Source organism: Rhopilema esculentum, chromosome 4 (assembly GCF_057945365.1).
Source record: "Rhopilema esculentum isolate cy_ngs chromosome 4, ASM5794536v1, whole genome shotgun sequence".
Taxonomy (NCBI): domain Eukaryota; kingdom Metazoa; phylum Cnidaria; class Scyphozoa; order Rhizostomeae; family Rhizostomatidae; genus Rhopilema; species Rhopilema esculentum.
Genome location: NC_142818.1, coordinates 2643646 through 2659910, shown reverse-complemented (window position 1 = coordinate 2659910; position 16265 = coordinate 2643646). Strand labels below are relative to the sequence as shown.

General features: G+C 36.1%; 1 protein-coding gene across 1 annotated transcript; it reads left to right on the top strand.

Annotated features, from left to right (window-relative positions):
* Positions 1 to 6696: 6696 nt before the first annotated feature.
* On the top strand, positions 6697 to 10966 carry LOC135690923 (uncharacterized). The gene is made up of 4 exons (XM_065208620.2): positions 6697 to 6829; positions 7700 to 7723; positions 10044 to 10086; positions 10649 to 10966. Exons 1-4 carry the CDS (start codon positions 6764 to 6766, stop codon positions 10735 to 10737), a joined length of 222 nt encoding a protein of 73 aa, XP_065064692.1. The 5' UTR covers positions 6697 to 6763; the 3' UTR covers positions 10738 to 10966.
* The last annotated feature ends 5299 nt before the right edge of the window (positions 10967 to 16265 follow it).

Genomic DNA, 16265 nt, shown 5'->3' with positions numbered 1-16265 from the left:
TCTGAGGTTGGCTGAGGTTGGCATTACACAGTTTTTTCTTAATTTTTTCCCTAGCTGTGCTTGATTTTCTATGGTTTCGAATAAATAAAGAAGTGCTTGTTTTCTATGGTTTGCAAATTTTCCCCAGCAGTGAAAATTTCTTGAAAAATGTTCTGTATTTTTTATCTATAAAGGATCGATAAACAGTTGATCATCAAATAGAAATGCGATGCCAATCGTCGGTCAATGAAGATGAAGAAACTAATTTAGGCGATAACCAGGAAATATTGGGGCAGATCACAAACAACGTACCAAGCATAAATGATGCATTAAATGTTCCCGTAACATGGGAAAAAATGTGCCAGGACCAATGGGGACCATGTCACATAGCATACTTTCAGGTTTCGAGGAAGTTAGAGTGAAGGAGCACTGGCATTGCTCATGTCCAATTGCTCAAGAGCAAGAAAGATACCACAAATGATGTGAAGAGTGATCTTAACGGGGTTTTCAGAATTTGCCATGAAGTAAAATGATAAACAGTTTACATTAAAAATAACTCATAGGATGAAAGCGTCACATTGCAAGAAAAAGCTCGAAAAAATCAAAGCTTCAAGAAGACTGCATGTATCTTATGGTTAACCGAAGGAAAAACGATTTGGGGTTCGTTCTGAACCTTATGTATTTCTTAGGCGCAGATGACAAAATTGAATGACTCGATAAGCGTAGGTGACACGATAATGCTTCAGTACTTCGTTAGTCGAGCAATATGCGGAAACATTGAAGAAGTTCAATTTGTTGTTCTGGCTCATGGGAACGCTAGACACAACAAAAGGAGATTCCGATTTCATCCGTTGAAAAAAAGGACATTGGATGCTGTACAGTGTACACCAAGCTATCTGTCCAAGTGAAAAAACCAACATTGGTCGTATTACGTTGAAGTAACTAACTGTCATTAATATAGACTACGATTACGGAGATGTACCAAGGTCAAAGAGGCAAATCATAGATTTATCATATGCCAGCCATTCTAGAGAAAGAAGTAAACCCAAAAATGAAGTAGAAGCTTTATTGGCCTAAAACGAATAGCTTGGAGATGATGGCATTGTATTGCTCCAAAGCGATTTTCCTAGTGATTTGTGGGTTTTGTCAAATATGGGCATTCTGTTTGATTTACGTCGCTCTGAAGGAGGTCTACCGTTATCTGCGCAGGGACCGCGCAGAGGGGCTGAAATGGATGTGCCCGAAAACCTTTTGAGGCCATACCCTCTAGAACGCCGGAAAACGCCTCGTTTAGAAACGCAACATTACATTAACAGAAAATACTTGCTTATTTCTACTCAATTTTTATAAACAGTTTGGTTCAGAAAAGATATCAATAACTATAAAAATAAATAAAATTAGCTTGAGAGTAACAAAATACCAAGCTAACCAAGCTAGAAAATACATCATATCATTTAACAAAATAAAACACCTAGAAAATAAACAAAAAAGGTTTTCCACTCAAGAAGAACTGCTACTACATAAAAGTAAACTATCCAAAGTTGTGTTAGAGTAAACCTGTATCTGTGAACCCTATGTTTAACTTTGGGAAATTGAGGTAACATCATTGACATACAGACATCGACTCATTGAATCCAAATCTGAAAACCTCCCTTATTCTTGGCAAAGTGCTGCATTTATTGGACACCGATGGAGAGCAGGCTTTGCATAATGCATGCAAAAATACTTTCAGCGAAGCAGTAATGTTGCGATATACAAGACACATTTACACAAACTGTAATTGGGGTGAAAGGCGGAGGCAAAGACAATATGCTGAATATTGTTTCTGGAAAGGATGGTCTTGTAGAAGCAAAAAACAAAAAAGATCTAATGGTAAAGCTAACAGAAGCAAACTAGCACAGCTGGATAGAGAAATTTTTATAGTTGAAGATTTGTCAGTATACAAATCGAATTTTCATGCATATCTGAAAGAGCAGGAAAGCCAGCCCTACGCAAAGTTATCCAGGATGCCTGCGAGAAAAGTGGAATGCCAAGTGACATCGAAGGTAAAACAGAACGGGTCTACACAAATAAGTCTGAATGTGTCAATTCCATGCTAGCAACAAAGAAAGCCTCTTTTGGTTTTTCGAAAAAATGATATATCAAAGACACATTTCATTAAAAATGTATGGGAATCTGTGGTCAGCGAGAGGATGAGATAGCTAAAGCTATCACTGGTACAATTTTATGCTATAGATTTAGTGAAGATACGATGTACTTATCTGTTAGTTTAAGCCTATGTACCCTTGGTACCAGACTCACTATATGGTAAAGCCTATGGTGCCAGTGGACAGCAGAGAAACAAAAAGTTTCCTTGACAGCCTCCAATAACCTTTCGCTGGATGAAGTAAGAAATGGAAAAGAATCAGCATTTCAGAAACATGCTTACAAGTAGCACAAAATTCAATACATTCATTGTCGATAAAGTTAAGCATCGGCCTTCCATCAATCATATATGCAATTGTCATCAAAAGAAGGCATTCGAAGTTATAAACAGCAAGAGTAAAATCGTTCTAGTACCAAGTTTGGGCAATGACAACAGGGGAAAAAAGTACATGGTCGCAGGAAGCAAAGCGTCAAGATCTTTCAAACGTTAAATAGAAAAGGTCAAATGCTACTGCGAGGGTTCAAGTTTGCGAGTGTATGCATACACTCTATTGCAGTAGCTGAAAAAAGGAAGGGACACTGAGAACAATAATTGTGCCGCTAGGTCTACCTTAACATACTCCAACAAGTGGCAGTTGCCCCTCCCTCAACAAGTTGAAGCAAGTCTGGTGCCCCTTTTTTGAAATTGTGCGCCCCTTTTGAAGAATGAGAACCAAATGAAAAAGATTCTGAAACTGACAGGCTAATCTGCTTTCAGGATTACCTCAAAGTTATGTTGTTTATTCCGAAAATTGCTGTGTACAGCGTACTCTCAAATTTGCTCTGGATCCGCCCCTACTCCAACGGATGGAGAAGAGCTACTAAATATACAACAGTTAATGTATTATAAAATATGTTGTAATAAACGTGAATCAAGATACATTTAGCCAGTGGCGGCGCCAGCTATTACAGAGTGGGAGGGTAATGTCGTTTTTTATAGAATGTTATTCCAAAAAGATTTGTATATAAGCCAAAGTTGAAATGTGTTAGAATTTGCAAGAAGGAATATGTGTTCCAAAGTTTTTAGGACATCAATGTAACTTGTGTTGTATCCAAAAGAAAATATTAAATTTTCTCCTCCGCAGAGGCATAACATCTGAGTGCTTACTGTTTCACCTCAACTTTAACCCGAGAGACAAATCACTCTAAGAAAATCTCGTACATCTTTTGCGAAAATCCAATTGTTTTATCTGAAAATTCCCAGAAAACCTTTTGTTTTAGGCAAAATCTCGTACGCTACTTGCAACGAGTGAATCGCCCCTCGCCTTAATCCCTTAGGTCCCAGCAGATCACCGTTCACCATCACTTCTGTAAATCCCTATATATGTGGGTACTTGAAAATAACCACATCAACTTCTTCAATTAAAGGTGGCAACCACCTCAAAATGAACCTGGTCTAATAATACTTTCATCCATATCATTCATTCTCGTGTTAGTCACAGTTGTTTACCTGTATTTCTTTGTTATGTTGCCCCACACATGTAATCGCATCTTTGTCACCATAAGCATTTAGAAATTAACACTCAAAATGATAAAGATAATAAGATAATTCTCAAAAAGATGATTAGACACCATGTGTTCATGTTACCATTCGATCGCTGCTATTAACGTTGTATTTCCATTTTGTGCATTGACGTATCAGATTACTTCCCGTTATTGTATTGATAGAAGATGATATTGCTTTACCATAAATAGCTGCTGTGGCAACAACAGAATGTAGGAATACGTATATATTCAAATTGGCAAGTTGAATTTTGGTAGATACATAGAGATTCAAGCAGATATACGTTGGGAACATAGGGAAATGTGAGACGTGTGGAGAAGCACTTGTACGTGTTAAGGCTATTACGATTTAAGGATGCTAGCTGCTCAGCTCAAGAGACTTGAGAAAGCTCGTCGATATTTCGTTGTTATTCAGATTTACAGGACAGGCAGTTCTTGTAAAAGACTATGCTGGGCCTCGCTGTAAGTTTCGAATAGAGAGAATGCGGAGGACCTAGGATTGTATTATTGTATTAGCTGAAAAGTAAATATTTAGCCTGGAATGACTGCATAAATGATAACGAACGAAAATTATTAGCCGCTCGCCAAATGTCATCATTCCTTGTAATTTTCTTCACCGACAAGGGCAATATGTGCACATAGTTTTCCATATTACATTGCTGTCAGGTGTGGGATAGCAATGTTACGATCTGAACTTCTAACTTCTATTATTTTTTTTATGTACATAATCATATCAGATTTTTTATCAGTTTTTGGTCCGTCGTTTCAAACAAAGTATCTCTGCAAGGTTTTGCTGGTGCGGCTTATAATCGGCTTTAAAATAAAGGGCGGCTTTTATTTTTTAAGAGCCCCATTTACTGAAGGCGGGTTATAATCATAGAAATAGTAGCGCTAGAATGCGTGGTCTATCACGTGACGCGTGCGAACTATGGTGAACCAAAATGGTAGCAACAAGTTGGCAAAAAAATACGCGGGAAATCACAGCGGACAGTATAGCCTACCCCTATCACCGTATACGCGCTTGAATTTCTAATTAATCTAATACACTGTTGCTAACTTTGAATGGTAATTGAACTTTGATAAAAGAAATGGTAGTGTCGTGTGCTGCTTTCGGCTGCCAGAATCGATCGAATCCTAAAAAAGACTTGCTTCCCGGTCAAACAAACACAAGTAAGTAGGCCCGTTGTGTGTACTGTATTTCTCGTTATTCTTGATAGGAATTTGAATAGAAAAAAAATATCTTCCAAAAATTCTATGATACTTTTATTAAGTATTCGAAATGATTTTCATTAATGATATTTCTACTATGTTCACAAACAGACAGTAGGTACATAAAATCGGGAGGGCAGTAAACCAAATTAAAAGTCATCTTATGGTTCGTGGCATTAATTCTTCAAAGAGGGTGCAATAGGTGAATTTACTCGGATGCCGAAGATAAATTTTCCTACAATTTCTTACATTGTAGCAAAGTTTCCTAACAAATTTTGGTGGAAGGGGGGGGGGGCATATAACGTATTCTTATGTATTTCAGTAAATACATACTTAAATATGCGGAACCATATATCTCTTTATTTAATGAGTTTATGTGGAAATGCATAGATAGGTTAAAATTTCCATTCCTATTCTGTTTTTTATACAAGATTATAATAAGCAGGGGTGGTGGGGGGGGGGTGGGTTGCGAAAAACTACTGACCTGAAGAAATACCATGGTATGTCCCTATTGGGTACTTTTTAACAAATAACCTAAATGCAAAAATATTGAAACAGCTCATAAGTGAAGCAATTAACCTCCTTGCTGAGAGAGGAGCTAAAGTTCATGCAGTCATCTTTGATTGTGCTCTTAAGAATGTTAGCATGACTGAGAAACTTGGATGTGATATAAAAAACCTTTGCACATTATTTCCATATCCATCAAACCCTAATGAAAATATCTTTGTAATTCTTGATATCTGCCACATGCTGAAGCTTGCAAAAAATGCCTTTTCCACCTTCAAGATCTTTTGTACCCCAGGTGGACAAAGAATATCTTGGATGTATGTTCTTGCACTCTGTAGAACACAAAAAATGACATACTAAATCTTGCAAATAAACTTAAGGCAAAGGATTTTCAGTGGCAGAATCACAAAATGAAGGTCAGTGTTGCAGCACAGACTTTAAGCCATTCTGTGGCATCTGCAATAACTTTTTTGAGAAATCTGGGGTTGAAGGAATTTAAGGACAGCAAAGCAACCTGCGACTTTATCCTTCTGATGAACAATATCTTTGATATGCTTAACGCAAAAAGTGAATTTGGAAAGCATACAAAGAGACCTGAAAACAACAACGCTGTTTACATATATTAATTTGAACTGGAAAAAGTTGATTCAAAACTTCGAAATTTTATCAGAGACCTAACGGCTGGGATTTGATTTCAAGGTAATTTAAGCAAATTTTGTTCCAAGTCTTGAATGCATCAAGTTTCAACAAGACTTTCTAGACACTGAATCACGCTGTTGTTGACACTTTTGTTTACCAGTAACTTCCGCGTTTCTGCTGGCCAAAAACTTGAGGAATTTATTAAGTACTACTCAAAAATAATATCGCATACCCATTTATAATGGTTAAAGGTTGTCTAATAATAATGAACTTGAACTGAATAAAGCCATAATTAATTACTAAGCTGCCCTAGGAAAGGAAATTTGGTAAAGAAAGGAGTCCAAACAAAATACGAAGAAAAACCGTAAAACGACTCGCTGTGGCGTATGGAAAAAGTAAAAACGTCCTTTACCTTCTTTTATTTTGGCGCTGGAAAGGTTTCATGAAATTTTTCTCCTCATATCACCACGCAGAATCGGTAAGTCCATAACTTCTTATTTGTGTACAACGTACGCCACAAAAGCTTTTTGCCAACATGTTGCTACCATCTTTGCTGCCCATTGGTATTACGCAGAAAACAATAGGCGAACAATAGAGCGCGCATTCTAGCTCTACTATTTCTATGGTTATAATCGAGTAATCACGGTACTCCCTCTATTCAAAGGTTTCCGCTGACCAGTTCCATGAAGGTACCGACAAAGACAACGCAACAACCGTTGTTGTTCATTTGTGTTGAGTAGTCATGGCGGACAAGGTGGTAGATGGCGAGCAAGCTGACCCTAAGAACGTTCAAGATCTCACCTTGTTTGTATGTAAATAATTACTTTTCACGTTATCTTACGTTGATGCGTTAACAGCATCGAAATATTTTCTTGGACACATTCTTATTCTTGCACAATCAATTTGATTGAATTAGGTACGTCCCCACCTTAGATAAATCTGTTTAGAACAAGCCATAACCACTTCTTTGTTACCTGATCAGGCAAAATAACGTTACACTTTTGTTACTTTTTGAAAGGCGAATGAAATGCATGGGCCTTTAGTTTCGGTTAGATTTTATATAACACGCTCAACAATCAACACATACTACAAGGACAAACTGCGATGGCAAAACACAACTCATAATGTTGTACAAAACCTTAAGAGTTTTACAAACTTACAAGTTCACAACAAAGTTTTTCTTCAATACGAATAACATGCTGCTAAATCAAGGGTCAAATTCTTGGAGATTTACACTCATTTTTTTAATAAGAAACTGGCTATAAGAAACGAGTACTGGACAGTCAGAAAAAATTAAGAAACACGAAGCAAAAAATAAAGAAACTATTGAATCACGATAAAACTGAGAACAACAAAATTTTGTAAAATCCAAGAAAATGATTGCCCTGTTTGCCTAGAGCTTAAGACACAAGGGATAAAAATATCCTTCCCACATCTAAATACAGCATCAGAACGGAAGAAAATCACTTGACATGATAAAAAAGGTCACAAGCATTTCATAACATCATTCATGAAATCATAATTGAGAAACTCTTAAGAAACAATGAGTATTGAAGTTTCCAGAACATTAAGAAACTAGAGCACTCAACCTCAACCTTTGTTTCTTGTTAAAAAAATTGTATTGAAGATTTCAAAGACTTTTTGAGTTGTCATTTTACTTGTGATTTGTTTTTTGCAGGTTCAAAATTTATTGCAGCAAATGGTAAGTACATCACATTCCCAACCCAAATTTTTTTATACTTCAAATTGACCATGATATGTTTCATAATATTAGTCTTTTTTAAAGTTAATTTTTGTTACATATTTATTGCATATAAAGACTTTTTAAAAAGATCTTCATTCTCTAATTGAATTTGCCCTGCTGATCATGGTTTTTGGAATTTTTTAAAGGTTTTGTTCTAAAAGTGCAAGGTTCTGGTCATAACCAAAATAATCAAAACTAGACTTACGGCTTTCACTGGTGTCACATGGTTTTCATATGGTGTAATTTGTCGGTGATTGTTACATACCACTGTCTGCCATCTATTCCAATGCATTCAAGGAATTGAGGAACTTTGATTTTCCTGATTGTCTCAGACTGCCTGCAATGTAAAAAAGTTAATGTAAACACCCTATCAGCAGCTGTCTGCTACAATATCAAAATGTTAATTGAAAATTTTTGTTTTGCACAACTCTGCTTTGCTTGTTTAAATGGCTACAACCAAGTTACATGATTCCATAAAGAAAGCCATGTGCAATCCATGAAGATTATTGGAGATTTTCTTCAGAGATACAATAAGGGTTTCCATGAAATCAAATTGTTGGAAGGCTGTCTTGAAGAGTCATAGTCTCAGATCAGTACGCTACCATGGAGCAAAGTGCTGGAATGTCATTCCTGTAGATATTAAAAGGTCACTATCTGTCAATGTCTTTCGTCTTAAACTCAAAACCTACTTTTTTGATAAGAATTATTAAAAGTGTATTATAGACAGCTCACAATTAACCCATAGTTTCTAAAAATACTACCTGAAAAGGGGGTGCTCTCTACTCGATTAGCTTTGCTATTGAGAGAGTTCCGCCTTAAGAATTCCCTTTCATACAAATCCTTTAGTGTTGTGTATCTTTCTTTAATTTTGTGTGTATTGTCTTATGTAGTTAATCAAATTGTAGTAAAGTATGTTTAATTTTCGAGTCTTTGTATGTAGGTGAATTTAAAATGAAATGAACTGAACTGAGTCATAGGATATGTAAGTATCATCAAAAGACTACATGAAAGCATAAGGACACAATTTGACCAGACACTTTGGATAAGGGGAGGGCTGGGAGGGGGAGGTGGCAAACTTTTAAGAAATGAACCACCAGTCAAGCCTCTTTTTATTTGGTTTGGGCCCCTCTCCACTCTTTTAGACCCCCACTTTTTCAATGCTTCAAGGTGCCTGTTGCCATCATATACAGCAACAGAGATTTAAGTTTTCATCCATTTTTTCCTGAAAAGTGCCAAATAATCTTAAAAGTCTGTGTTTTTCTTGAAGTCTGAGAAGACCAATGCCAATCACTTACATCATATAAAAACTGGTTGCCTGTCATTGTCTGTGATCAGCCTAAAGCATTGCCTGTGATGATCGCAGATGAAAAATATGATAGAAAAGCTGATTGTCTGTGATTGTCTGTGAGGGTGGCAAACAATGTTGGGCAACAATCAAAGACAAATTACACCATATGAGAACCAGCCTTTAGAATTGCGGTATCCATTTGAACTATTTTCAGCTATAAACAAAGTTTATTTTATAGATATAGATGCAATGAATGCTTTAGCAATTTGACTGCATTTTGTGCTGTGACATCACAGTGTTACCAGTCAGTAAAGGGTTAGGATAAAACATTTCTAACAGCTATTTCTTTCGACTTTTGCAATTTTGGTATTCTGCAGTGTGATTGCAAACCCTCCTTTGAACTTTTTATATACAGTGGGTCCATCTGATAATAATGGGTAAGAACTTACTTTATGATCTGATACTTTTGGGTACCTGAATTAACAACACACCATGTTGATACTTATGGGTTCAACCAGCACATAACGATATCAAAAACAGAAAAAAAAAATTAACAGATCTGTTTAAACTCATTATTATAGGAAACAGTCTAAATCTCCATGACTAGTTGTCTCCTGTGTACTCAACAACAAGATGTCTTATCAATATTATTTTGATATTTTTAGGTCTTATGAACACTTTTTAGCTAATAATATGGGTCTGCCAAATTTGTTTTTGATTTAGGTGAATTTTGATAGCTGCAGATGGACCTCCCTGTATGTGAAAAATTTGAGTCACTTTCCTGTGTTGCCATCCCCTGCTTCAAGTTTTAGTTTGTTGCACTAAATCCTAAGAAAATCTTTTTGGCAAAGATGCAGTACACACTTGATGTTAACTTGTATTCTTTTTATCAAAGATGAAAGAAATTTTCAATTATTCTGCAATTATGTTTGTGCTTTTCATAATTATTGATTACATCCGCTCATCTCAAAATAACCAAATTCCTTGCAGCAAGACAAATTTGCTACTATGTCAGATCAAATCCTTGTGAGAAATATCCTTTTCAAAAATGTTATTAATATTTGCTTGGTACACATAAATAGAAACTTCCAAGTTTTATATACAGGTGGGATTTCATAACCAATTGATTAAAGGCAGTTTGCCCCTCAATGATTTGCTAATGTGAACAATGGGTTTTCCCGCCTTAATGGATTACGGTGCTTGCCTTGGCTGACCTGGCAGCAGTAGTGGATGACATTTGAAACTATCACAAAAAGCTATCAGAAATGGCAAGATAATTTAATTACAGGAATTGAATGATGATAATGGAAGCATTTCCTTTCACTGTTGACATATCTGTTACACAAACAAAACAGGGAACTAAATTTTTCTAGCCACAGCTTCACTACAAGGGTCATTTGATTCAACACAACCATTTGATTCAAAAGCTCTGGAATCATAGAGCTGTATCTGATTGGTTTAATTTGTTTAATTGTCGATCAAGCTCAACAGTGCCTGAATTGCACTCCCGTGAAAGTTGAGCACAATAGGGGACAGACTGCTTTTAAATGTCTTTTTTAACTATTTGATTTTGTGTTAACCTTGACTTAATTTACTTGATGAAATGGGGAAAAGAGTTGATGAGCTAGAAAAGAACATTGGGGATCTGATGAAACAAGCAGAGCTGGATGAACCTGAGAAATAGCCATAAGAAGAAGTTTATTAGTGACAATTTGATTCCTATGGCAAGCAATGAGGCAGAAAGACTAAGATGTTGATTCCAATGACTGTCTTTTGGCTGGGAAACATCCATGTGGGAGTTTTTATTTATCTATTAAGGTGCAGTGCAAGACTTTTATTAAATTGTCAATTTATAGGTTACCCTTTGTGATTTTGTATAGATGTATAGATGTATTGCAACTTTTTGCTTTAAATGTCTGTATTTCATGTCTTTCTATCCTCAAAAATAACTATTATGCTACCTACTAGATCAGGTTTGAAGTGATAGTTAATTTTTCTAGGGGGTGGGGGGTCCTAAAGCTCACATTTCCTTGAAATCCTGGCGATTCCTGAAGATTTTGGGGGCTGTAGCACCCTTCTCAAGCCACTGCAACTGGTTCTAGTGTTGTTGATGCTAAAAGAATTGTCTGGTTTTGCTTTCTTGAGGAATTATGGTCCAGTTGCTGTTATTTGGGTATTTCCTACTTTGGACAAGGTTCTTTACATTTTGAAAATTATACATTAATTGGCAACATTAAAAAGTTTATTATTCCATGTAGGCTGAAAAAGAAAACAAAGCTTATTTACAGCTAATGAATGCCTACTGTTACAGTATTACTCAAATTTCAATCTAATTAAATGTAGAACTAAAGTTATTAGTTTAAAACTAAATCCTTTTAATTCAAATCCTTTTTGACGTGTTTCTTCATCATAAACTTTAGCAATAATAGAAGAGAACAATAAATATGGTTATTAAAATACAAAATCTAGTCACTGACTCATCACCCAGGGTAATGAGTGTATTTCAAATATTGCGCGAAAGTTGTTCTGCTTTGTGGAAAATGCATTTTATCGAGGAAGAATAGTTTTTAAATAGCCTTAAGCACAAAATCGAAATTTTTTAAGAACATTGAGTCTCAGAAAAAATTAAGTATCCTTATAAAAAAGTGTGTAGTTAAATTGTTAAAGCTGGTGTTGATTAACTGATAAGTAACTCTCTTTTTGAAAAAAATAAAGCATGTTAAAGTATCATTCCCAGCTGTAAAGGGATCAGGTATCTTATATTCTTTATAAAAAGTTTTTTAAAGTTCCACTGAAATGAAAAAAATTATTGTATAGTTAATTCTGATAAACTAAACGTCGCTGATTTAGGTTTTTTCATTTTAGGCTCATAAGTAGGGTTTTACTGAATGTTTTTGCGAGTAGGTCGTGCGAAAGGAACCTGGGGCGAGTGGCGCATTAAGATTTGCAGAGTGAATTCAGCTACAGTAAGTGCTGTTAAAACATAAAAAATTGCTTATTGTACAAAACGTGATACCATCATGAAACTTGGTAGAGATAGGCAGTTTGATACGCTGAAGACGATAGGGTGTGAATAGACGCTTATAAAACCCCCGTATGCTATTTAATGACTGGGGTACCATGCTCCAGACCTCTAAACAATAATTGTCATAATTTAACTTTTAGATCGCGATACCAGCATGGAACTTGGTAGAGATAGTCAGTTTGATACGCTAGAGAAGATAGGGTGTGAATAGACGCTTATAAAACCCCCGTATGCTATTTAATGACTGGGGTACCATGTTCCAGACCGCTAAACAATAATTGTCATACTTTAACTTTTAGATCGCGATACCAGCGTGGAACTTGATAGAGAAAAGCAGTTTGTTACGCTGAAAAGATAATCTGTAGGCCGACTCGATAAAATAGTCCCTTCTTCTATTTATAGACTAGGATGCCAGGTTCCAGCCTTCTGAGCAAGATATCGTTACAATTGCACGTAAAATTGTGATACCAGTATGAAACTTGGTAGAAATTGACAAATAGATAAGCTGAGAAAAAGGCTGTGAACAGATGGTGAACGATTTCCCATTTCTAACATCTTTCGGTGCCAGAGTTCGAACAGAAAATAACAAGTAGACAATGATGCTAGTACGATAACCAGAGCCGTCGAAAGGTTCTGGTGGCCCTAGGGCAAAACGGAAAGACGAGCCCCTGCGAGCGAAGGGAGCAGACAAATTTTGCCACCACAGTTTTTTTCAGTTTCATATATTTTTAAATTCTCAACATACAATTTATATATCATTAACACAAAGAAATTATTAAACTAAACTACATAATAGTATAAATACAGATACAGGACAAAATAAATTGTATGAAGGGAATTCTTAAAGGAGTAGATCTCTCAATAGGTAAACTAATCGAGGAGAGACCCCCCCCCCCCCCCTACTATTCTAGGACAATAATTGAGCAGTTTTTGACGAGTTTCAATACAAAGTAATTGGCTAAAATGCACATGCTCTTTTCACATAAAAATGGGGACTTTCCAGCTAATTAAAATCAGCTGGAAAAACTCAGAACGGGAATTTAGCAGTTATACTAGCTAACTGGTTGATCTTGTTCAACAAATGTAAATTTTAAGTTTCGATTTGAAAGATTTTTTTGATTGAGAATTTCACAGTTCAGAAGGTAAATTATTCCACAATTAAGCACCAAGATATCGAATCAACTTTAGCCCATATTGAAGACTGTTTTTACGACACAAATATAAATTACCTTGACTGGCCTGTCTTGTGGAATATTGGTGAACTGAGGAACTCAATAGGAAAAAGTCATGAAAGCAAGTAGGTGAAGTTTTATTGACAGAATCAAAGACAAAAGTCAAGAGACGGAGTTCAAAAATATCAGAAAGTTCTAGAAGTTTGAGATTTTTGAAAATTTGAAGTGAGGGGGACACGCCTGGCTGAAATGAAATTGCTCTGACTGCTACCACACCCTTAAGACTACCTTGAATTCATTCATTTTCTTCTTGCAAACATTTTAAAGGTTTTACTTTTCAAGGCAAAATTTGTTACTTTTAACCAATGCCATTTAAAAACGGACTTCATTACTTTTCGCTATTGGAACTACAGTTAAAATAGCCAAAGGGGACAATTTTAAGTCAGGGTCCATATCCAATCTTTTTTAGCGCATCAAGATGTCCTTTTTTGCAAAGTTTCATACTGTTGTACCAAAATAAGACTGAAATACGGTTATACCGTCTATTAATGTCTGGGCAGTGTACTCTAGTCTAAAAGTCAAGGGGGCCATTTTTAGATGGGCTCTATATCCTATCATTTTCTGCGTATCAAATTGCCACCTATCGCAAAGTTTCCTGCTATTGTATCTACTTACAGAAGAGATATCAAAATAACGTCGTTAGTGGAGTCATGCGGTAAAGCACCCTAGTCTAAAAATAGCCCAAAGGGCAATTTTTAATCGGGGTCTATATCCTATCTTTTTTAGCGTATCAAGCTGCCCTATATCGCGAAGTTTCGTGCTGTAGTGCTAAAGAACGACTATGATCTTTAGCTACCCTTATCCTCTGGTAATGAGAAAGTTTTTGGTCAACGGCGAATACCTACTGCGTTTACCAGATATGGGAATTTTCCCAAACCGAGAGTTACGGCGAAGTTTGAATCACGTGCACTGCAGCCTTTATTGTATTTACCCTTATTTCACTTCGAAATAACATGATTCTATTATAGTTAAGAAGTATTTCAATGCAGTCTGATAGCAGATTATAAAAAATCTAAAACTGACACTTTAAAAGACGGGGATCAAATCTTTAATCAGTCCTTTTAGGTAGAATTTTCTTTGTCACTGATTTCGGGGTAGCCTTCTCCGTGATACCTTGACACATATTTTTACGACATTTTACCTACTTTAAAGCACGTGAAATGCTGACCAAAGAGTTGACTGAAACAAGCATCCAGTCAGTTGAAGTTATTCTGGAATGGTCTATTCTTATGTAGCTATTATATATATCTAGTTTTATCTCAAATCACATCACTGTCCTCTCCGTCACTACTTTATTCTCTATCAGGTCCTTGTGATTTTTCTGTAGCAGCACCATCACCATTATCATCTTCTTCTAAAATCTCTGCTAAATCATCAGGAAATACATGTTCTTAACCAAGGGCTGAGAACGGGAGGATAGAGCTTCTGTTGTCTTCCGTAAATACCGGTGTGCAACTCGAGGTTTCGAGATGAAAAATGTCTCAAAAACAGAGTTCGACTTATACAAGAGATGCTTCTCCTTTACTGATACTAATGTATATTTTTGGGTCTCCAACTAGGAGAGGGGGAAGGTCGACTTATAGACCGGATTGACCTATATACGATGGATATTGTATCATTTCTGTCACTTTTAGAACGCTGTATCGCAAAATTATCAATTTTTTTCTGTTAAATAGAAAAAATGAACTGAAAATTATGAATTATGTGATTGGTAAAAGTTGATGAGTCATATTTAGATGATTTTTGAAATAACTATATATATCATTGGACCCAGAAAAACTAACTTTTGAAATACGTGGTGATCTGAAAATTACATCTTTAAAAGGCTGTATGTTTAAAGAATACGCGTACCTCGTTTTATTGCCTATGAACCTTTATGCTAGCTATAAAAGTGGGAATATAGAATACTTTTTGTGCAAATAACTCATGTGAAACGAAACATTGGATGTGAAGATACCTCAGCCCCGTCTAGAGCTCAAAGACCAGTTCAAAACGTATTAGGACGTTGTGAAAATGTCTTCAATAATGAGATATTTTTTTCTACCTGAGATTGGAGAACTTTTAATCGAAATTGCATCGATTATCACTAGATGTCAGTGGTATAAATAATGAAGGTTGAGTAGGAGGAAACAGCATCCCATCCCGAAAGTATTTTCCTTAAAGGGATAAAATATTTTTTTATAGAAAGTAGAAGAGAAAAATATGCTGAAACAAGAAAACTCACTAAAATTGCCCAGCCACTCAAAAATCTACCGTTACTGAAATAATTCAACTTTGTAAAAATTTAAGAATTTAACATTCTATGCCAATTTGACGTTTATTTAAAATACCTAAAACCTTTCAGTCATTCTTTTTTAGATCTAATCAGTGGACTTGGCTCCCGGTTACACAGACCCTCTACTTTCAAGCTAGGGGTCTGGAGCACAGGGTACAATAGGCAAGCGGCACTGATTGGGCAACCTCAACAGTCATGTGCTCGCGTTTCTGATTGGCCTATATTTTCTACCTTACTGTTGATCTATGTTCTGACGTTTTATACTATAAAGTGTGAGATGAGAAGCTTAAGGATGACGCAAAATGCTTCCTTTTTCAAGGCCTCCCCCCTCCCCATTTTCCAACCCTTGTCGGAGCCCATGAAAATGATATGGTTACCATGAAAAAGACAATCCCTCAGAAAATTTAGGATAGGATTAGGATAGTTTAGGATTCTCAGAAAGGTGCATTTTTTTGAAATAAATTCCGTCTCTTGTCGCTCAGTAACCATATTTGATAACGAGCGACTGCACGATTTGGCATGCGGCTTTGCGGCACGACGCCATAGTTCATTTCAGAGGCCATGGATCAGAAATCAAAGTAGGTTTTGAATATGGTTTTGAATCAATATTAATGCTTTTGTTTACAGCACCAAACAAACCGGGGGTTGAATTCAAAGATGTCAAAGATTGAATTCTGAAA